The sequence below is a fragment of the Pongo pygmaeus genome, chromosome 21, assembly GCF_028885625.2.
Source record: "Pongo pygmaeus isolate AG05252 chromosome 21, NHGRI_mPonPyg2-v2.0_pri, whole genome shotgun sequence".
Taxonomy (NCBI): Eukaryota; Metazoa; Chordata; class Mammalia; order Primates; family Hominidae; genus Pongo; species Pongo pygmaeus.
In genome coordinates, this window is record NC_072394.2 from 29,911,180 (window position 1) to 29,933,557 (window position 22,378).

General features: G+C 56.4%; 1 protein-coding gene across 2 annotated transcripts; it reads right to left on the minus strand.

Annotated features, from left to right (window-relative positions):
- Nucleotides 1–80: 80 nt before the first annotated feature.
- On the minus strand, nt 81–20,432 carry HSPA12B (heat shock protein family A (Hsp70) member 12B). 2 transcript variants are annotated; one of them, XM_054467944.2, is made up of 13 exons: nt 20,313–20,427; nt 14,450–14,509; nt 12,247–12,344; nt 10,775–10,899; nt 8,082–8,268; nt 7,572–7,676; nt 7,138–7,254; nt 4,806–4,980; nt 3,879–3,965; nt 3,343–3,447; nt 2,970–3,228; nt 2,290–2,393; nt 81–1,691 (listed from the first exon to the last, which is right to left on the minus strand). In XM_054467944.2, exons 2-13 carry the CDS (start codon nt 14,490–14,492, stop codon nt 1,036–1,038), a joined length of 2,061 nt encoding a protein of 686 aa, XP_054323919.1. In that variant the 5' UTR covers nt 14,493–14,509; nt 20,313–20,427; the 3' UTR covers nt 81–1,035. The 2 variants fall into 2 exon arrangements, with proteins under 2 accessions (XP_054323919.1, XP_054323922.1); XM_054467947.2 differs by lacking the exons at nt 10,775–10,899; nt 12,247–12,344 and having other exon boundaries at nt 20,313–20,432.
- Between the last annotated feature and the right edge of the window lie 1,946 nt (nt 20,433–22,378).

Sequence of the window (22,378 nt, forward strand, 5' to 3'; positions counted from 1 at the left end):
CTCCCTTCTCTCTCTAGCACCGGGAACCCCTGCATTCCTCCCACTATTAGGGTCTCCAAACCATATCAGCAGGCTGTGGCTTCCCCTTGAGCATAAATGTTTTATTGTCACCTCAGGGCTCTCAGGCAGGTGGGGCTGTTGCATGTCACAGTTGGAGGGAAGTGCCTGACATTTCACACTTTAGGAAACTGAGGCCCATGGGCGGTCAGAGAATGTCCTAAAGGCACACCGAGTCAATAGCAGAGCTGGGACCACCCCTCAGTGCTTCCTCTGGGCTCCCCATCCACCCTCCAGCTGCCCTTCCATGGCTGGGGTGGGGTGCAAGTGGGGTCCTTCATAAGCTGCCCTTGGGGCCTTCCCAGATGGGTGTTTTGTCTCGAAAGAAATGCTACCCTCATATCCCCTCATAATTGCCTCCACCACAATATTCCCACCTCCCCATTAGAGATTACTGCCCTTTCCACAATTCACAGTCATATTTGGGTGGTCAGCACCACACCAGGACTGTGCTACCACACCTGTCCCCCTGGAGTCCACTTCCAGTCACTTTCCTACAGCACAGGGTTTTTCTGCCTGGCTCCCGGTTCGGGCCGAGTCCATCAATGAGTGAACTTCAGCCCTGCAGGTCCAGACCCTGCACAACCTACCTTCCTCCTGCGGCTCCTCCTGCCATCCCACCCCCACTCCTACTCGGCCGAGTTCAGACCAGGACTCTTCTGTTGCGTTCTTCCTTCGGGGTCACATGCCCCTTGCCGGGCTGCGCGCTCTGTCTTGCAAACCTCTTCTCTTACCCGTTCAGTCCTTGGCGGGTCCCTTCAGCCTGGCAGTCAGCGGACCAGTGCCCAATCCCAAAGCCAGTCTCTGGGCGTGTCCCCACCCACCCTCCCATGACCTCATCTCCCCGGGGCCGGAGGGCGTGGAAAGAGGCGCAGACTGCAGAACCATCGTTTCCCCCGCCCCACCCCGCTCCGCAGGCCCCTGGACCGAAAGAGGGCGGGGCCGGGCAGACGGCGCTGGCACCGCGCCGGCGCGCCCTCAGTTGGAAAGAAAGTCGATGGACGCGCGCACGGAGCGATTGGTGCTGACGTCGACGGCGGTGACCTTAATTTCGGTGTCGCCAAACTGCATGGCGGCGCGGATCTCGCGGCGGCCGGGAGGCGCGCCGGCGGTGTCCTGGCCGCAGTCGGCGGGCTCAAGCTCCAGGCTGAGCGCGCCGCATTTGCGCACGCCGGGGTCGGTGATGAAGCGCGCATCCTCTGCAGCGCAGCAGTACAGGTTGATGAGTACGCGCCGCTGGCCGGGACGCGCCGGGCAGTAGCTGCGCCGCACCTCCTCGCCCAGGGCCACCGACTGCTCGGCGGCCACGAAGCGCTCGAAGACGTCGGTGCACCAGCGGCGGCCGTCGCGAACCAGCAGCTTTTCGGGCGGGTGGCGCCCAGGCACAAAGCGGTTCAGCACGCCCACGCCATAGGTGAGCGGCGAGCGGCGGACCCGCACCACGCCCGGCGCCTGGCCGAACAGCACCGCGCCTTTGAGGATGGTGAGGCCCACGTCGTGCGGGACCACGACACGCAGACCGCGGGCGCCCAGCGCCGCCTGCACCGCGTGCTGCAGCACCGCTGACTCGGCGAAGCCGCCCACTAGGAACAGCAGCTTCACACCCTGCACCTCCGGCCGTGCCAGCAGCGCCTCTGCGGGACAGGACGGGGGGACGCGGGTGAAGGGGGCAGAGGAGAAGGGGCGGGGGAGAGAGAGCCACTGAGGCCACCACTAGGCGGCCACCGGTGCCTCCCCTCCCTAGCCTGTACCCGCCTGGCAACTAGAAAGTAGCCATTTGAGCACTTTCTTTGAGAGCTCACGGGAGTCCTCGAGGGCTTCGCCTCCCCAACACTCACGCTCCCCACTTCTCTCCCACCACGACGTGGAGGACAAGAGATAAGGATATGCATTTACACGTATTAAACACCTAGACATTGTGTGCAAGACATTGTGCTCATTCTAGGTACTTCAGCTCATTTTATCCGTGTGATAACGTTTTGAGAACCCAATACTATCACCCCATTTTATAAATGGGGAAACTGAGGCACCAGAAGTTTTTTGCCTTGGCAAGACTACATATCAACCCCCTAGCTCTTAATCACCACTGCACTTCATCCCCCAGGTGTTCTAGATGATTCTAGGTCTCATCCCAGTGTATGGATGTGTGGAGGTTTCTAGGCACTGATGGGGGGGAATTATTCCGCATCTGTTTATGTGGGGGCGGGTGGGGGACCAAGCTCAGGTGCTCACCTATGTGCTGGATGATCCCGCTGACGGTGGGCTGAAAGAGCTCGTTCATGGCTTCACAAGACATTCGGAGCATCCCCTGTGAGGACCACTTCACGAAGTTCACGCTGTTGGTGGTGAAAGGGGCAAAGATCCATCGGTCAGGGCCCAGCTGCTTGTCCCAGTTTGGGGTCCGTGGTCCTTATTCTCTACCTCTGCCTCCAGGCAGAAGTGCCTGGGCACCGACTGCACGTGGTGTCTGGAGGACTGGACCTGCTGGATGTTAGTCCCTTATCTCCACCCTACTCACTCAGGGGATTTAGTTGCCAGCCTGCTCCAGGTTCCAGGTACGAGGTCCTGGGAGGGGCCTCCCCTTGCTTTGGTGCAGGGAAACCAAGGAGCATGGGCCGGCAGGGCCCGGGGTAGGGGTGTAGAGAAGGCTGGGAGGAGATAGGCATTGCCGCCTCCCCGCCATGATTCTCTCTCTTGCCCCAGTTCGGGCAGCGGATTCCGTGGGTGGAGCCTGCTGGGCTGGGGCACTCACTCGCCGCTCCCCGCCGCCCCACCCCGACGCCCTGCTGGCTTAGTGTATATGTGGGATGAATCAGGCAGACCCCCACCGTTCCTTAGGGCTCGGGACCCTCCAGTGCACGGTCATTCCCGGGTCGGCAAACCCTGCCTGAGCCCGCGGGCCCAGGACCCACCTGCTCCTGCGCAGAGCGGTCTCCACGTTGTGGCCTCGCTGCTTGCGGTAGAAGTCAATGAAGGAGAAGGGCAGCGAGATGTTGAGCGCCCCCGCACGGTGCGGGCCAGCAGTGCGCTTGCGAGCCTCGAAGGCGATGGTCAGATCTACCCAGGCTGCCGGCCGTTGCCTTTTGAAGGTGGCGATGAAGTCCTCGCCGAAGATGCGGCACAGCAGCTGCTCGAAGGCCAGGTCCACGCCCACCGCGCCATAAGGGCCCCCTGGGGTGGAGCAGGGGGCGAAGGAGGCGTCAGCGCTCACCGGGCCGCCAGGGGGCGGTGGCAGGGCCGGAGCCCGGGTCGCGCTGGGTACCGGGGCACCGCCTGGCTACTCACCAGATGCCTTGTAGAGCTCCTTGAGGGTGCCATGGGGCTGCTCCAGCTGGTGCACCGTCAGGTCCACGGTGCCTCCGCCGCAGTCGGCCACCACGTAGCGGTCTCCTGCGGCGGCGAGCGCGGGCACACACTCATGGGCGGCCTCGCACCCTCAGCCCTGCGCCCCCTCCAGCCTCGCCCAGCCTCCAGCCCTGCCCCGGGTCCCAAGGCCTGTCTGCAGGGTCGGGGGAGGGACGTGAGGGGCTTCAGGTGCTTGAACCTCAGACCACCACATATGGGCGCAGGGTGTGGGGGAGAAATGGTTCCAGAGGCTCTGCAACTCCACCCGAGCGTCCGCGGAGAATCCCCTGGAGGAGTGGGAGTTAGGGGCGCCGCTGTGAGTGGGGTGGGGGTGCGGGTGACTGTGAGGGGACGGCCAGGTTAGGTACAGCGGATGGAGGAGGAAGAGACGGGCTTTGCAAACATGCCCTTCCCCCCATCAGTATATGGTGCCCCGTAGGGGCCAAGGATAACTCTCCATCCCCCTTTCCCTCTACCTGCTTGCATCTCTGCCCACAGCTCTCCTACGCCTGACTCCACCAGGAACGTGCGGCTGTGGCGAGACCTTCGCAGCTGCTCCCGAGCTGGGGGTCAGGAGACAGCAGGGAGTGAGATTAGAAGGAGGTGCTCCAGCTATGGCGTTCAACTCCCATCCTCCTGCCCAGGCCCTCCATGGGCACTGGGAGCAGCCAGTGCTCCTGAAACTCCAACCTGCTCCTGACTAGGAGAGGGCAATCCTGAACCCCAAACTCCCACCCTGTATCCAACAGCTGGGGGGAAATATTTATGGACACAGGGCCTTCCTTTAACCCAGGAGGTCTCAGGTAATGGCAAAATCAGGGTTAGAGGGGTTTGGAGGAGCGGAGGCAGGTAGGTCTTTGGAGTCTCAGAGGGGATTCAGGACTTAGGGCTTCTCCCTGCCCTGGGAGATGGCATTTGGGAGGATGACCATAGCTGTCCTTGACTTGGGTGCCTGGTCGTGGCAGCAGGAGCTTGGGGCTGATGTGTGTCGGGGAAGATGAGGGGAATGAAAGGGACAGCTGATGCAGTGGGCTGACTTCCTCCTTTGTCAGTACCCCAGCAATTTCCTCCTGGGGTAGGCTGTGTCTCCCCCAACCCTCAGACTCAGGGCTGGGCGGAGTCCTGCCCTCCTCAGACCTTGCTCCCCTAGGGCAAGGTGAAATCTCCACCCTGAGATTGGGCTGCCCTAGGTAGGGCATGTCCCACCCTGAGACGAGGTTGCCCTTGGGCAGGGCTGTGCCTCCCTCCCTCAGACGGGCTCCACCAGGCATGTTTCTGCCTGCTCAAATTGGGCTCCTCCAGGGTGGGTACCCCCTCCCCTTCATACTAGACATGGCTGAGCTTCTGGCTTCAGTGACCCTCTGACCCTCCAAGGGTGGGTGGTGTCCCTGGAGGTAGCTCACCCTGACGGAAGCTGGAGTCGATGGAGCGGCGCTCACCCAGGCGCCCACCACCTGGGGCCCGGCCACTCAGGTCCAGGAGCTGGTGCAGGCGCAGCTTGCGGCAGTATACCGAGGCAGCCTCGGGCTCCAGGGCAATGAGTAGCTGCTCTGCATTCTCTCGGGACACTAGTCCAGCCTGGGGATGGGTGGTGGGCAGGGTCAGGCAGCACTGTGGGCTGTCACACCTAAGATGGCACCGTGAGGTGGGGAACCGTGGCCTATGGGGCTCCCACCTCCTCCTCCATCACACCCCACCCATGTTAGGCCTCTCAGGCCCCTCTGTGCTGCACAAATTTGGAGCTGCCTCATAGCCACGCTGTGACCAGGCTGGGGAGGGAATGGCCCTGGCCAAATATGCCAACAAGTTGCCCAGCAGGAAAAGACTCTAGACAGAATGCAGACCTAGAACCCCTGGGATCTGCCCATTCAAATTTCCCAAGATAGCGGGGCTGCAGCAAGGTTCCCCTTCACAGGTACAAGTGGCCAGCTGAGCGCTGGCTGGGGGTGTTGGCAGAGACTCTAGCACAATGTGGGGGGATGTGGTGGCTCAGAGGAGGCGGTGGGGAGCCGTTTTAGCTCATTGAACCCTCTTTCTCCACTAGGCTGGTGTCAGACAGTAGCCATAGGCCACCCCACTTCCAGGAGAACTTTGTTCCCAGGGAATCTGATACAGCAGGGAGGAAGCTGAAATTCCAGGCACCAAGACAGGCCAATTGGGTGGAGAAAAACACTTGAGATCTGGAGTTATTTCCTTCAGGGCAGGGGATCCCTGTGGGAAGTACATTATGGTTTTGTAGGGTTCCCCAGATTCTGACCAGATAGGGGAGAGGGATAAGGGTGTGAATGGAGACTTTTCCCCAGGGCCAGACTTTCCTGAGCAGCCAGGGAATAGCGTGAGAAGAAGGAGGGTGGGGAAATAGGCAAGGGGACGCTGGGGGAGCAGGTGTTTGTTCTGGCTGGGGACAGCCTTGCTTCCGTCCTGATCCTTGCACAGGGATGTCACTGTGCTCCTTCCAGTGAAAAGTGTAGACATTTACAGACCTGGCCCTGGGTCATGCCTGGCCCATAGGTATGGGAGGATTGGGGGCCCCTCCAGGGTGTCTACAGGCAGGCTTGAGATCCCTTTTGGAAAGCCTAGGGTCTGTATCCAAGGCTCCAGGGTTACGACCAAGAAATGAGTCTTGAGGCTATGCCCTCTCTGTCTCCACTGGAGCCCCCACAACTCCTTGCTCTAGACCTTTGAGCATCTCAGTGGTAGGAAGACCTGTATGCATTGGCCAGAATCGCCTCCCTTTATTTCATAGTCCTATTTCCCCTGCTCAAGAACCAACAAAGGTGGGCAGTGGTGGGGGTGTCCCTCAAAATACTGATGCCAAGTGAAGTGAATGTTCTGGGTGCCCTGCCTGCCACTGTGAGTGTTGGCTGCTATTGGCTCACAGCTGCTACCTCCTCTGGATAACTGCCCTCAGCTGAATGGGAATGGCCTCACTTGGAGAGGTTTCCCTCCCATTTCCCCAGAACCAGTGACAGACCGATACGGATGTGCAAGAAGCCGGCCCCAACTCTGTGCTACAGTTCTCCCTCTGCAGCTCCCCATGGGATCTAGCTGAGGCTAAACCTGAGGCTAGACTCCAGCCAAGACCACATCCTTCATAGCTCCTTCTCCTGTCCCGCCTCCCTCTCTCGCCTTTCTCCTGAGAAACCTTCTTCAATAGACCTCACATATAAGACTCTCCATCTTGGCCGGGCGCGGTGGCTCACGCCTGTAATCCCAGCACTTTGGGAGGCCGAGGCAGGCGGATCACGAGGTCAGGAGATTGAGACCATCCTGGCTAACACAGTGAAACCCCGTCTCTACTAAAAATACAAAAAATTAGCCGGGCATGGTGGCAGGCACCTGTAGTCCCAGCTACTCGGGAGGCTGAGGCAGGAGAATGGTGTGAACCTGGGAGGCAGAGCTTGCAGTGAGCCGAGATCGCGCCTGGGCGACAGAGCAAGACTGTCTCAAAAAAAAAAAAAAAAAGACTCTCCATCTTGGGCTCTGCTTCTAGGACACCTGACTTAAGGCACTCTCTACACTGGCCTGGGCTGTGTCTTTTGTCCCTCTGTCTCCTGTTCCTGCAGGCCCACTCCCTCTCCCGGTGGGAGCAACTCTACAAACTCCCATCAGGAGCAGGCTGAAGTTCTTTCCACAATGACTCTGTGGTCTCAAGGGTGGTGGGGTGCATGCAAGCATGGGGACAAGCCTGGCCCTTCCTGAGCAGTGTTCTCGGGCCCGCCTGCACGTCCTCACCAGATAGGCAGCCTCCCGCATGAACTGCTTGGCTGGCTGTTTCCAGATGGCAGGCACCGTCAACACCCAGCGCACAGTGTCCTTCTCTGGCAGCGATGGGCTCTGCTCCCTCAGCTCCTGGTACAGGAGGGGGCAGTGAGAGGAAAGCTGGCTTGGAGGGAGGGTGGTCTTCAGCCTTCTGCGGAACTGGAGGTACTAATCAAACCACAGGAAGGACTTCCCAGCAGAGCTGGAAGAATAGGCCCCCCTCCCATCAGTATGGCTTGGTGCAGGCTCTACCAGACAAAAAGGGAGGAGGGTACTGGAGAAGATGACCTCTGAGCTCCGGCGGTGTCTACCCATCCAATGTCGGGGACGGGATGGGGGAGCGGTTTCGGATGAGGGGAAAATAGGGGGTCCCTGCCACAGTCGGCAGAGGTGGGGCCGCAGCGCACCTGAAGGGCGTGCTCCCTGAAGAAGCGCAGGGCATGGGCGAACACCTCCAGGGCGGGCATCATCTTTCCATTTACTGCCTCTAGCTGGGTCTTCAAGGTGAGATCCTGGCAGGGACACAGGGCGGCTCTGCAGGAGGCCTCAGCTCGGCACTCATTTCCTGACGACCTCGCTCTTAAAATCACCCCGTTTCCTGGAGCTTCCCCTCCTCTTTACCACCGTCCCACTCTTGCCCCAATCTGACATTAGCTCTGCCCCAACCCCTCTCCTTAGCCCCACCCCTCCTGCAACCCCAGCTTCACTATTAGCCCCACCCACATTAGCCCCGCCTCCACCTCATTTCTGAGCTCCGCGCACACCGGAGTCCGACATCTCCCTTTAGCCTCGCCCCCTCTCAGCCACGACTCCATCGGGCCGGTCATCACATGTTTTGGTTTTGTCCCACCCACCCCCATTAGCCCTGCCCTTTTCCATGCTGGCCCCGCCTCCCTGTCTGGAGCCCTGTGACTCACCGTGGCGCTGTGGATCTTCATCTTGAACTTCTCGAAGTAGAGCCAGTCCCGCGCCTCTTCGGGGTCCAGGTCATGGTAGTAATCGCGGGCGGTGTAGCCAAAGCTGTGGAAGGCGCCCTCCGGGGTCAGCAGCAGGCAGGTCGGGGTCTTCTGGTGGGCCACGCCCGGGTCTCCGCCCTCCCATTTCCTGCGAAGGCACAGGGCAGTCAGTGCAACCCTCCCTTCTTGGGTGGGAATCCAGGCAGAGGGACCAGCATGTGCAAAAACTTCCAGATGTGAAAGAGCAGGGAGAACTAGCTATGGGTCGGCTCCATAGGCAGCAGGAGAAAATACAAGAATGCTAAGGTGAGATCATGAAGAGCACAGAAGGCCATTCAGAATTCTGTCTTCGTGGATTTAAAGTAGCGAAGACGTATGACCACATTTGACTTTAGAAAGAAAGGTCACTGGCTCCCATGGAGCAACAGAGTGCAGGGAAGGGAGCATGGAGAAAGGATATTGCAGCCATCCAGGTGAGAGAAGGTCGGGGCTGAACTTTGGCACGATCAGTGGCCATGGAGAGAAGTAGATGGATATTCTAGAGATGTTAGGGGCTTGGTGTCTGGTGGGAAGAGAGAGCTTGGGAGGAGGCTGGAATGTCCCCCAGTTATTTCCTGTGACTGTCACCTCCACAGGACAGAGACAGTGTTCCTGGATGTGTCCTTAGCCCCACCATGGCCTCAGCCATGTGTGTTGATCAGCAAGACATCTGGGATGCCGTGCAGCTCCTAGAGGGCTGTAAGTGCTCAGAGCCTTTGTAGTTTCCTGTGATGTGGAAGGAAGGACAGTCCAATCTCACGAAGCTCAAGTCCCATGTATTTTGGGAGCAGTTATTTGTCTGTCTATCTCTCCATTCACCCTTCCATCCAGTCTCCAGGCCTTGGGAAGCCCCTCTTACCTCCCATCCCAGTCTGGGTTGAGAACTTTGAGGTCTCCTATAGCTTCACCTACTGCCTGCCGACCCTCTAGGACACATTCAGAGGACTGGGGTCTTGAGGTCCCAAGGGGAGTGTTCACACAAAACCCAACAACATCTGAATGGATTTTTGAAACATGTCTTTCAAAACAGCTGTGTGACTTGTCAACTCAGCCCTTAGAACCTTCATTTTCTTGTTTTTATTTTTATTTCTTGTTTTATTATGTTTTATTTTCTGAAAGGAAAAGAAAAAAGATTTGAGATGTTGGACCTAGGAATCACCTCTAGGAATTTACCCCATAGAGATTGCAGCACAAGTTTTCAAAGAAGGATATTACTGCTGCACTTTTTGTAATAGTGAAAAATAAGAGGAGGAAAAAAAACCCGTAAAACTGTCAATAGGGGAATGGATAAATTATGACACATCTGTACTATGGAATACTAGGCCGTTCAAAGAAAGTGGTAGCTTTGTATGTGCTGACATGAAATATCTACAAAATAGTGTTGAAGCTTTAAAACAAAGCAAGTTGTATATCTCACTTTTACTTAAAAAACACATACATGTTTGTATATGTGTGTGTTTGTCTACAAGCTTAGAAAAATATTTGTGGGCTGGGCATGGTGGCTCACACCTGTAATTCCAGCATTTTTGGGATGCTAAAGTGGGAGAATCATTTGAGGCCAGGAATTCAAGACCAGCCCTGGCAACACAGTGAGACCCTGTCTCTCCAAAAAAAATTTAAAAAAAAAAAATTAGCCAGGTGTGGTGGTGCTGCCTGTAGTCCTACCTACTCAGGAGGCTGAGGTGGGAGGATTGCTTGAGCCCAGGAGTTTGAGGCTGCAGTGAGCTATGATCACACCACTGCACTCCAGCTTGTGTGACAGAGCGAGACCCTGTCTCAAAGAAAAAAAAAGAAAAGAAAAAAGGCCAGGTGTGGTGGCTCACGTCTGTAATCCTAGCACTCTGGGAGGCCGAGGCGGGCGGATCGCCCGAGGTCAGGAATTTGAGACCAGCCTGGCTGACACGGTGAAACCCTGTCTCTACTTAAAAAAAAAAAAAAAAAAAAAAAAAAAAAAAAAAAAAAAAAATTAGCTGGATGTGGTGGCGGACGCCTGTAGTCCCAGCTACTCGGGAGGCTGAGACAGGAGAATGGTGTGAACCCAGGAGGCAGAGCTTGCAGTGAGCTGAGATCGCGTCACTGCACTCCAGCCTGGGCGACAGAGTGAGACTCCGTCTCAAAAAAACAAAAAACCCCACAAAAGTTAGCCAGGCATAGTGGCGCATGCCTGTAGTCCCAGCTACTTGGGAGGCTGAGGGGGGAGAATTGCTTGAATCCGAGAGGTGGAGGTTGCAATGAGCTAAGATCATGCCATTGCACTCCAGCCTAGGCGACAGAGTGAGACTCTGTCTCAAAAAAAAAAAAAGGAAAATAAAAAAGATTTGCATATTTTATTGTTATGTTTATTGTAAATTTATTATGTTTGTTATATCTCAAAAAAATTCAAAATTAAAAACAAAGTCTGACTTTTCCTACAGAGGGTTGGGAGCTGCTCCAGCTGAGGCCAAGGACCCAGGCCTGGGGCCCATCCTCCAACTTTTGCCGCAGTGGGGAGCCCCAGACTAGGGGTGGCAGGGCCTCCAAGGAGACCCCGTGTCTCGGTGACAGTACTTTTGGGACCAAGGTATAAGGAACTCCCCACCCTCCCCGCCTCACTCTCCCACCCCAGCCGCCCTCACCTCATCATGTGGATGGCCTCAGGGTCACTGGCAAAGCTGAAAGCATAGCCACTAGATGTGGTGCCAAAGTCAATGGCCACCACCACAGAGAAGGAGGCCGGCTGGGGGGCTCGGGCCTCGGGCTTCTGCAAGTGCAAGACTTAGAATTAGCAAGCAGCCAGCAGGGACACCCCCATCCCCCACAGCCCCAACGCTTCCTCTGCATGGGGAAGACACTCCCTTCCACTGACCTGCCCTGGACCTGGCCCACCCCACCTGCCCAACTGCTCGGGCTCCCTTGCCCTCCAGGCTCCAGGCTGAGCCTTGGACGTGTCTCTCAGGTAGCCCCAGGCAGGGTTTGGCTCAAGCTCCTGCTTTCCTACTTCCAGCCTCTGCCCACCCTCCCTCTGGACTGCCTTAGCCCCACCCCCACCTCACACCATCTTCATAGGCAGCCACTAGTCTGGGCCCAGCTGGGAGAAATTTTGCTCCTCCAGGCAGTTTTACAGCACATGGACCAGTGTATATATTTTATCCTCTTGCTCTTTGTGGCCACAGTGACACAAACCAGACTGTTTGATTCCGTGGCAGAGAGGAGAGGGCACGTGCATGTCCCCAGAGAAGTGTGTGCCTTCTATGCCAGGGCTGGACTCCCTAAGAATAAGGGGGTCCCTAAGCTGGATCACCAGGGCAAGGTCATCCAGGTGGGGTGACCCAGGGAGCTTGGGGGTGGGGAGGTGGTGTCCTGGATACTTCAAGCTAGTAGTTTCCTTTTTATTTGAGACAGGGTCTCACTCTGTCACCTAGGCTGAAATGCAGTGGTGCGATCTTGGCTAACTGCAACCTCCGCTTCCCAGGTTGAAGCGATTCTCCACCCTCAGCCTCCCGAGTAGCTGGGATTACAGGTGTGCGCCACCACGCCCAGCTAATTGTTGTATTTTTTGTAGAGATGGGGTTTCGCTATGTTGCTCAGGCTGTTCTTGAACTCCTGAGCTCAAAGAAATCTGCCCACCTCGGCCTCCCAAAGTGCTGGGATTACAGGTGTGAGCCACCGTGCCCAGCCCAAGCTAATGGTTTCCGGACTATTTTTTTTAGCAACACGTCTCCTTTCCTTCAGATATGACTTGGATTAAGGTGGGCTGTGGTCAACAGGAGGCGCAGTGCTCTGGGGACCTGGGGACCTAGAAAAGCCACATGCTCAGAGGAACACTTGCCTCAGCCAGGCCAGCTGCAATGGCCGTGGGTGCCTCCTGTGTGTTGGGGTTGGGAGTTAGGGGGTCACCTTCTCAGTAGAATTGTTACCCTTATAGTCCAGGGCCACCCAAGGTCAATCCTTCTGGGGGGCACATGACTGGAGTGTACGGGGACAAGAGGCATGGTGGTACCCCCATCTTCTCCTCCTTCCTAGCTGAGGCCCTGTCATGACTTTGCCAGGCACGACCCTGTCCACACCACCCAGGCCACCCACCACCTGATCCCTGCTCTGGGCTTACTGGAGACTGCGAGGGTGTGAGGGGGGCAATGCCGCAGCTTTCCTGGGTCCTCGGGGAGCCGGGTGGGCTAGGCACTGGGGACCGCTCCGGGCTGGAGCCTGCAGAGAAGAGACGGCAGTTCATCCTGGCACAAGCAGGGTAGGGATGGCAGCGGGGCCCCAAGCCAGGCACCCAAAGGTTCTCCATCAGTCCTTGCTGGGCTAAGGCAAAGAGCTGTCTGCTGGGGAGGAGGACTGGGGGGGTGTAGGAAAGACACGCATGATATAGGGGCAGGAGCTGAGGGTCTGCTATCAGAGGCAACGTTTCCCTAGCGGGTGACCCATGCTTTCTCTGGGGACTCACTGTCTCCCCACTAGGGCCCCTCTGACACACAGTGTGGGAGGGGAGAGAGACAGAAAAGCATTGTGTGGCAGGGAGACTCAGTCCAGAGAGATGGAAGGGCAGGGGAGATAGGGCAGGTGAGCTCCTGGGAGGGAGTAGAGGAGAGAGAAGCCCTCCTCCTTCAAAAGGTGGAGCTACAGATCTAACTGGCTAGGAGGTGGGGTTGCCCCCCTCCACCCTAAAGTTGGGCCACATGGTTCTAATCAGGACTTGAGGGAACTCCGCAGCTCCCATGCCCACAAGGGCCACAGACAGGCCCAGCTGGCTGCTTGAGGAGGATCCAGGAGGGGCAGCACCTCCTCCCACACTCATAGAGATAGCCCAGTACTGAACTGGGGGTGTCCACAACATTAGGAAGTCTGATTCCCACCCCCCACCCACACACATACACACACCCTGAGCCAGCATTTCAGGGCAGGAGGCCCCATCAAGACCCTCTTGCACGCCTGGGACTGAGCTGGACCTTTGGTGGGAGGGAGTGGAGTAGCCCTGGAGGACAGCCCCAGGCCTGGCCCCGAGGATCAGGCAGCTCATGGGGCAGGAGGGCCTGCTTGGCTGGTAGCTGCCACCATCACACTGGGCATTGCTAAGGGGCATGTGAGGAGTACTGGGGCGGCCTTGATATCCATGGACAGGCCAGGAAGCCTGGCTAGGGAGGGAGAGTGAGATCTGGTAGGAAGCTCCATGGACAAATCAGGCAGGTCGGGCTCGCCTTAGGCTGAGCCGGGGCAGGCCCTGTGCTCCCTCAGCCACAGTCCTGTCATGTGCTGCCAGGCAGGTCTCCACTCTCCCTGGCCTTGGGGGTAACCTGGGAACACAGGCAAAGGGCCAGGCATGAGGGGGACTCTGGGAAGCGCCTGGACAGGGCCAGAGTCTGAGGTGCTGGAGGGGCAGGGACAAAGTGGCCACATTTCAAGGGCTCCCTCTCCTCAGGCAGCCAGGGCAGGCTCTGGCCCTGCCACCAGCTGCAGCCTGAGAGGCCAAGTTGCTGTGGCTCGAGCTTGGGAAGGGAGGCAGGAAGGAAGGGCCCAGCCCACCAGGTCTTTGTGAATGGACTTCCTGAGGAGTGTCCCTCTTGCCTCCGGCCTCCCACCCCTGCAGAGAACCCAAGCCTGCTCCCAGACCAGGCTATGGTCAGACGCACAAGCACATGCAGAATTCTCTGCATGTGTGCCCACCTGCAGACTGTACTCCCATACACAGATCCTGTGCACAGAGACCTGCCCACAGAGACACACACTCACTGATGCACTCACACGGACTCCTGTGCACATAGCCTGAACAAAACACATGGACATGCAAACACTCCTGTGCACACAGACCCTCCATGCACACGCAGAATTCTCCACATGTGTGCCCACTTGCAGACTATATTCCCGTACACAGGTCCTGTGCACAGAGACCTGCCCGCAGAGACACACACTCACTGACACACTCACACAGGGTCCTGTGGACAGAGCCTGAACAAAACACATGCACATGCATACACTCCTGTGTGCACAGACCCTCCTGGCACACACACACATGCACTCAGCCCACACACATATACACATGGGGGTCCTGTGAATAGACCAGTCCTGTGTGCACACATACTGACACATACTCACATACACAGACCTGTGCACACAGACCCTTCCTGCACACACAGGGGGGTCCAGTAAACACAGACCTGCCCTGCACACACGCACACACACACACACACTCACAGAAGGGCTGTTGGGAAGCTCTGTGGGAGAGGTACATTGGACAACCTGTAGGTGGGTCTCAGTGCCTGCTTGGGTGAGTGGGTGATGGGTCAGGGCAGAGTGGTGGGGGTTCTTACCGATGTACAGCCCCTGCAGGCCCATCTCCGGGACAGCCAACATCCTTGCAGGCCCTGTAGCTGTCAACAGGAACAGACAAGCAGAGTGGGATTTATTTGTCCCTTTGTTCCCTCATCTGAATGCTTATTTATTTTATTTGTTTACTTTTAGCTGGAGTCCTTTGAAGCAAATCCCAGCCATCATGTTGTTTCACCTGTGAACTCTTTAATACATCTCTCCAACAGATAAAGACGTTTTAAACAATGTCATCGCAACACCATTCTCATGTCTAACAAAATTAACAGTAATTCCTTAAATCTCATCTAAAGTCCCACAGTTCCCAGCTTCTGTCAAAAAATGGCTTTACTTTCTTGGAATCAGGATCCTCCTAAATGTTTTCTGGTGCCTGCTCTGTGCCAGGTGCTGGGAGATATCAGTGACCCAGAGAGACACTGTCCCTGCTCTAGAAACCAACAGTCTGATGGAGGAGATAATCAGCCAAGTGATTTTGAAATGACAAGCATTGCTGAGTGCTAGGAAGGTCAAAGTTGGATAATGCGGGGTGGGAAGGGGACATGGTAAGTCTGGACGGAGGGCTGGGCTGGGCTTACCCTGCAGGCAGGGCCTGTGCACCCTATTTCAGGTTTGATTTTATATGAAGGGCAACAGCAAATCTTGAAAGGTTTGAGGTGGCAGGGTGGGGTGGGGGCATGACTCAATTTGTCTTTTCTTTTTTCTGTTGCCCAGGCTGGAATGCCATGGCACGATCTTGGCTCACTGCAACCTCTGCCTCCCAGGTTCAAGCCATTCTCCTACCTCAGCCTCCTCAGTAGCTAGGATTACAGGTGAGTGCCTCCATGCCCAGCTAATTTTTGTATTTTTAGTAGAGACAGGGTTTCACCATGTTGGCCAGGCTGGTCTCGAATTCCTGACCTCAGGTGGTCCGCCCACCTCTGCCTCCCAAAGTGCTGGGATTACAGGCATGAGCCACCGTGCCTGGCCTTCCTTTTTTGTTTGTTTGTTTTGAGATAGGGTGTCACTCTGTCATGAGGAGAACCTACATTTAAAGGCTGAACAGAGGAACATATACTGGCCAAGGAGATTGAGATTCCCCATGGTCTCATGAAGATTGTACCAAGAGATGGGTAAAGCTAGATCCCTGTAAAAGGTCCTCAGATGAGACTGGAAACACTGTTTTTAGTGGCCCAAGGCAGGTAAGCTTAGGTGAGGAGTGAGCAAGAGGTCACATGAGCTAGAACTTCTTTTCTTAAGATGGAGTTTCACTCTGTTGCCCAGGCTGGAGTGTAGTGACGCAATCATATTGAGCTAGAATTTCTGAAAAGCTTGGCTGAGATCAGGAATGCATGTGAGGGCAGTAGTTGGAGGGTGCTACAGCTGAAGGGAGGTGAGGAAGAATATTTATTTTCTAAGATGGGAGGGGCTCAATCCTGTCTGTGAAGTTCTGGAGCCAGGCTATAGACAGGATATTCCAAACCATCAACAGCTTTGTTACTCAAAGTGTGGGCTGAGGATCAGCAGCATTGGTATCAACTGGAAGCTTGTTAGAAATGCAGAACCTCAGGCCCCATCGCAGACCTGCTGAATCAGAACCTGTATTTTATTTTTATTTATTTATTTATTTATTTATTTTTGAGGCAGAGTCTCACTCTGTCCCCCAGGCTGGAGTGCAGTGGCGTGATCTCAGTTCTCAGCTCACTGCAATCTCCACCTCCCAGGTTCAAGCGATTATCCTGCCTCAGCCTCCCAAGTAGCTGGGACCACAGGCATGCACCACCATGCCCGGCTAATTTTTTGTATTTTTAGTAGAGTCGGGGTTTCACCATATTGGCCAGGCTGGTCTTGAACTCCTGGCCTCAGGTGATCTGCCCATCTCAGCCTCCCAAAGTGCTGGGATTACAGGCGTAAGCCACCACGTCTGGCCTAGTTTAACAAAATTCCCAGGTGATTCAGGTTTGAAGTTTGAAGTTTGAGAAGTGTTGCTCAACAGTGTGTCTCAGCCAGTCTGTAGACCACTGACACTATGTTCTCATTGGTGGGCCTGGCTGCTCCTCTAAACAAAAGGGGAGGCTACATAGGGCCAATGCATTCCCTCTCTGTCACCAGCAGCCCAATCAGAAAGTTTTGCTATAGAACACAGGCAGACACAGAGCTGGCTCTGGCATGCCCATACACACAGGCACACACCCTTGCTAACACAGTTCACACAAACCAGCCCCACTGTGGACAGACACCTGGACTCCCACACACTCTTGTATGTCCAGGATTCTCCTGCATGGCTAGCACCATGGAGATTTCCAGACACTCTTGCTGTCCTCTGTACCATTGGAGGTACACAGTTGGATGCTCAGGAATCAGAATCAGAAGAAGGATGGGTGCTGGTTGTGGGCACGCATATAGCAGCTGGCTGTTGAGGAGAAAAGGGAAAGCACAGAGAGGGGAGGGGAGGGTTCTTAGGAGCCAGGGGCAGGAGCCCAGCTCAGGATGATGGAGTGGGATGCTGAGGTGGGTCCCGCCAGCTCATGCGAGCTGATTCTATCTCTTCCCAGTTCTGCATTCAATGACATCACATTGGTAGCTTGAAATCAGTCATGGCTGGGAGTATTTACACGACAGAAATTGGCAAGCACTACAAATCAGGATTTTATCCTTCTTCCAGAGCTGATTGGAAACCATTAACCAGCATACTACTGGATCAAGGTCTCGAGGGAGGAGCTGGCAGCCCTATTTGTATGTTGTTCTGATTCTTCAGCAAACACTTATCGAGATTCTTCATGCCAGGCTCTGTGCTAAGCACTGGGGAACCACTTTGTTGAATGAATGAATGGATTTTCTGGACCAAGGCTATTGTACCTGGAGGAGAAACAACCTAGAACCATCAGAAAAAAAAGACTCTGGGCCGGGCGCCGTGGCTCACTCCTGTAATCCCAGCACTTTCAGAGGCTGAGGCAGGTGGATCACCTGAGGTCAGGAATTCGAGACCAGCCTGGCCAACATGGTGAAACCTTGTCTCTACTAAAAATACAAAAATTAGCCGAGCGTAGTGGCAGACGCCTGTAATTCCAGCTACTCAGGAGGCTGAGGCAGGAGAATCGTTTGAACCTGGGAAGCAGAGATTGCAGTGAGCCAAGATCGCGCCATTGCACTCCAGCCTGGGTGAGAAGAGCGAGACCGCATCTCAAGGAAAAAAAAAAAAGACTGAGTCATCACTCTACACTGGATTCCACATCCAAACCATGGGCCTGTACTCTTCCCAGCTATCGGAAGCTTGTCCAGTTATCTACCGTCTCTCATTGTGCGATATGCTGAGTGCCCCTATGCTGGGGTTTCAGGGATGGCAAGAGCCTATTATGGCACCTGGCGTGAGTGCATCATGCCACATCTCTGTGCCTCAGTGCTCTTTCCTGTAGAATGGGTGACACAGAGGGCTTATGTTAACAAGTCCAGATATGCAAGGTGTTGATAAAAGCAGGCAGGTGGGCAGGTTTGAGCAGTGTTCTTTCCCTTCGTGATGTGGATTCTGAATTTTCTTGTTAGATATTTTGGTCTTACTGAGAATCGCATTCTAGTCATCATGAGTTCTTTAAGGAAGGAGGTAGGAACTAAATCAATTTGTGTTAAAGGCTAGGTGTGGTGGCTCATGCCTGTAATTCTAGCACTTTGGGAGGTCAAAGTGGGTGGATTGCTTGAGCTCAGGAGTTCGAGACCAGCCTGGGCAACAGCAAAACCCCATCTCTACAAAAACTACGAATATTAGCCCGGCGTGGTAGTGCATGCCTAGAGTCCCAGCCACTTTGGATGCTGAGGTGGGAGAACTGCTTGAGCCTGGAAGGTTGAGGCTGCAGTGAGTCATGATCACACCACTGCACTCTAGCCTGGGTGACAGAGTGAGACCCTGTCTCAAAAAAAAAGAAAAATTGTGTTAAAGAAGGAGGATCCCATGGATTCCCCGAGAGGCGGAGGTAAGCCAAGAGGTGGCTGACTGCCAAGCGAGCACACACACCCAGGAACACTTAAGGAGAATGCTGACCACAGAACACGGGACAAGCCCAGTTCCCAAAAGCTAGGTCTGGGCAGAGTCCACAGCTGAAAATGAGGGGAGGCTGAGCCCCGCTTCAAGGGCCTACTAATTTCAGACTGGTGGTGCCTATGGGTTTGAGAGTAATTGAGTGGGACAGTTTGATTTACACGGAAAGGAACTCCATTTCCTGGCTACAAGCACATGCCAAACTCTGGCCCCAGCCTGATCCCTAACCCTGCCCATGGACTGACCCCTAACTCTTGGCTTCATATTGACCTCTAGTCATCAGCTTCACCCTGACCCCTGGCCCTGACTTCTACCCAATAGGCAGGGCCTATTAGTCACTAGGGACCAGGATAGGGTGTGGCCCAGCAGGAACTCACAACCAGAGACTCCCATCCCAGAGTATCCCCTGGTCTTACAATAGCCTAGGACGAACCCTGCCCCCATGCCCACCCCTGCTCCTTTTTTTGAGACAGGGTCTTGCTCTGTTGCCTAGGCTAGAGTACAGTGGCACAATCATGGCTCACTGCAGCCTCGACCACCTGGCCTCAAGCAATCCTCCCACTTCATCCTCCCAAAGTGCTGGGATTACAGGCGTGAGCCACCTTGCAGGGGCCCGACCCTTTGCCTGATAGACTCCTCGGAGGATCTCTTCCTGGGTGGGGTGTTTCAGCTGGGTACTCATGTCCCCAGGAGCACTATGGGAATGCAGTGTTCTGGGTTCCAAGGCTCCACACAATGCCTGTGTAGACAAAGAGCCCACCCAGGTCCTTCCAGCTCCCCTCCTCACTAGGACCCTGCCTCTTCCGCCTGCTGCTCTCTGCTCAGCACCCAGCCAGCCCTGTAATGGAACAGGACTCCGTCAGCGGGCTAAGTGAGGCCACAGGCGTTTCTTCCAAGCCACAGACTGGGCCAACCAGGGCCCAAAGCACAGATCAGAAACGGCACCCAAAGGGCTGCCCGACTCTGTTCTGGAGAGGAGCCCTTAAGAAGATGGGACCATGTGTGGCTGAGTGAGGTGGCTGCCCCATCCTGCGCTGGGGCAGGGAGTGACAGAAATGGCCTCCCATGGCCCCTCCCTGTCCTCATCTTTGCTTTCCATACATCCTGCCGCACCCCCTTGGGTCCTCATCATGGGAGCAGCCAGTTCACAAACAACAGAGCCCCTCCCATGCTCTGCCCACAGCCCCCCATTTACCCCTCTCGCCTGGGATTCCTGCGCTGCGTCTGCTCTCCGGAGAGTCCCTAGTTTCGTTCTCACTCCCTTCCAGTCTCTCTCATCAACACACGCTAGCCTCACAGACAGGCTCCACTGCTCTAGCGGGAACCTGGACCCCACCCCACCTGGACCTCAAGCTGGCCCGGAAGACCAGGTCCCAGCCTCAGACCCTGGCACCGGACCACTCAGTACTCTGTTGCGCTTCGGGACCACAGGGCCTGGAACCCCTGAGGCACCTCCAACACACATACACTCAACTCTCAGGTTTCCACCTCAGACCTAGGCACCGGGTCCCCCAAATTGGCTCCCTGGAGCGGGCCCCAGCCCACACCAGTCCTGCCAGCCCCTAAGACACAGGAGTTTCTCCAGCCTAAGCCTCTGAGCAGCTGTGCGAGGGACAGGGGAGGTGGTCCCCCGAAGCCCAGGTGGGAGACCAAGGTCGCTGCCCCAAGTGCCTTCCCGAGCCCGCAGCCTCGCTGAAGAGAGGGGCTTGCAGATCTGTCCCCACCAGACACCCGGAGTCTGGAGGCTTTTGGTGGGGTCTCAGCCGACAGCCCGGGACGGCAAACCTCCTCGCCTTTCTCCACTCGGGGCGCCCACCAGCCCCCGCCCCACAACTCACCTCCGCCCTCCCGGCAGCTCGAGCCCCGTCCAGCCGCCGCGATCCCGGGCCCGCAGCCCGTTGGCCGTGCCTGCTGCGGCGGCCGCAGTCCTCGACGTGCGCCCGGCCCTGAGGCCTCCCGCCTCCTCGCGCCGCCCACCCCGCCCGCCCGCCGCCCCCTCCCCCAGGCCGGATGGCCGCGCCGCCTGCGCCGCCGGGTCGGCCCGCGCTCCGGGCCCAGATGTGCGAGGCCGGGGCGGGGCCTGCCTGCGCGGGCCTCCGCCGAGGGGCCCAGCCTGGTCCCGCGTCCAGGGCCCCTCCCTGAGCCCCTCCTGCGCCTCCCCCGCTCCCCTAGCAGCCCAGGGGGTGGGAGAAGGGAGAGGGGGCGGTGGAGGGAGAGGAAGAGGAATTCCAGACCCTCGTCTGCCTCCTGCGGTCCAGCTGCTGAGGGGCTCCCCTGCCCCGTCCCCACAGGCCCACCTTGGGGCTCAGCCTCGGCCTCTTCAGCGAGGGCCCAACAGCTGAGGGGGAAGGGCCCGCCCTAGACCCCTCCACTTCCTTGCCTCAGACCCCTCCAGTCCCTTGACCCAGACCCCTCCAGTCCCTTGACCCAGAACCCTCTCTCCTCCCACCCCCACTGCCCCTACAGTTTCCCTAGCCCAGTCCTCAGTGGCCAGAAAAGAGGCAGAATTGCGGATGAGGGCAGGCCCTCGGGTCCCCAGGCTAGGCCTAGCTCTGTCTTTGCTCAAGTTCAGACGACCGAGGCGAGGAGTCTCACAGACTGAGGCCCCATGCCCGGCAAGGGGACCACTCCGCACCAAGGGGCACCCAGCCTCTCCTCCGAGGCTCACAGCCTTTTTCTTGTCCTAACCGGGGCCCTTTTGGGCATGCTGGGACTTGGCCTCCAAATAGGGGGTTTGTGGGGTGAAGATCTCTTTCTGGGCTGGGAACCGTGGCTCATGCCTGTAATCCAGCGCTTTGGGAGTCTGAGGCGGGAGGATGGCTTGAAGCTGGCTGGGCAACAAAGGGAGACCCTGTCTCTAAAAAGTTTTAAAAATTAGCCAGGTGTAGTAGCTCACGTCTGTAGTCCTAGGTACTCAGGAGGCTGGGGTGGAGGATTGCTTGAGCCCAGGAGTTTGAGGCTGCAGTGTGATCACACCACTGCACTCCAGCTTGGGTGACAGAGAGACCCTGTCATAAATAAATGAATGAACGGATGAATGAATGAATAACTTTCTGCTAGGTCCCTCGAGGAGCTTTCAAAGGCAGCTGACTCGTTCTGCCTGTTCCCCTTCCCCTCTGCCCCATGTGCCCCCACAGAAGTTCCAGATGCTTCTCAGTCCACCTCCCTTTGTGCCTGGGAAGGCCGCCCGTCAGAGAAGTGCCCCACAGCCCCATCAAATGAGGCACAGTTCTTGGGACATCCCTTTTGCTCTTCCACTCCAAACCTTTGCAACGGCTATTTTCCCTCCCTGAAATGCTCTCCTTCCTCCTCTCTGCCCAGCCAAAATGCTCCCCAGCTACAGTGTCACCTCCCTAGGCTTGCTGCCTTTCTTCTCAGGGCCACTGCCCCAGAGGGCCTCCTTAATGAGGTCAGGCATGGGGTGTGCGCTGCACCAACAATTCTGGATACCAAGCCAGCGTGGTATCCAATCAGCAGTCTCCACAGGCCGCCTCCCATTGTGCGTCTATGTGTGTCCGTCTGTGCATCTGTTGGTGTGTTTGTGTCTGTGCTTAAGTGTGTCTTTGTATGTGTAAGACTGTGCTTGTATGTCTGTGTTCATGTGTGAGTGTGTTTCTTGGATTGTCTGACTGTGTCTGTGTGTGTGCTAGTGTGTGACTGTGTTTCTGTATTATGTGTGTGTGTTGCTGCATCTTGTGTCTTTATGTCTGTGTGTGAGTGTGTGTCTGCATTTGTCTGTGTGTAACAGGAGTCCTTGGTCAGGGCCTGCAGGCCTGTACCTCGTTTGAGGCTGAGCAGAGCCAGGAGGGATTGAAGTGTGTGTCTGCTGTGCATGTCCTGGGGGCTCCAGGGTCTGGCCCCTCACACTCATGCCTGCCCCTTTTTTCTTTTTCCCTTCCACCTG

Excerpts from the sequence above, each read along its gene's own strand:
- HSPA12B (XM_054467944.2), bottom strand. The coding sequence starts at position 14,492 with ATGTTGGCTGTCCCGGAGATGGGCCTGCAGGGGCTGTACATCG. Across the intron at positions 3,966-4,805 it reads CGACTCCAGCTTCCGTCAGG|CTCGGGAGCAGCTGCGAAGG; the intron begins GTGAGCTACCTC and ends CCTGACCCCCAG. Across the intron at positions 3,448-3,878 it reads GTGGGCAGAGATGCAAGCAG|GAGACCGCTACGTGGTGGCC; the intron begins GTAGAGGGAAAG and ends TCGCCGCCGCAG.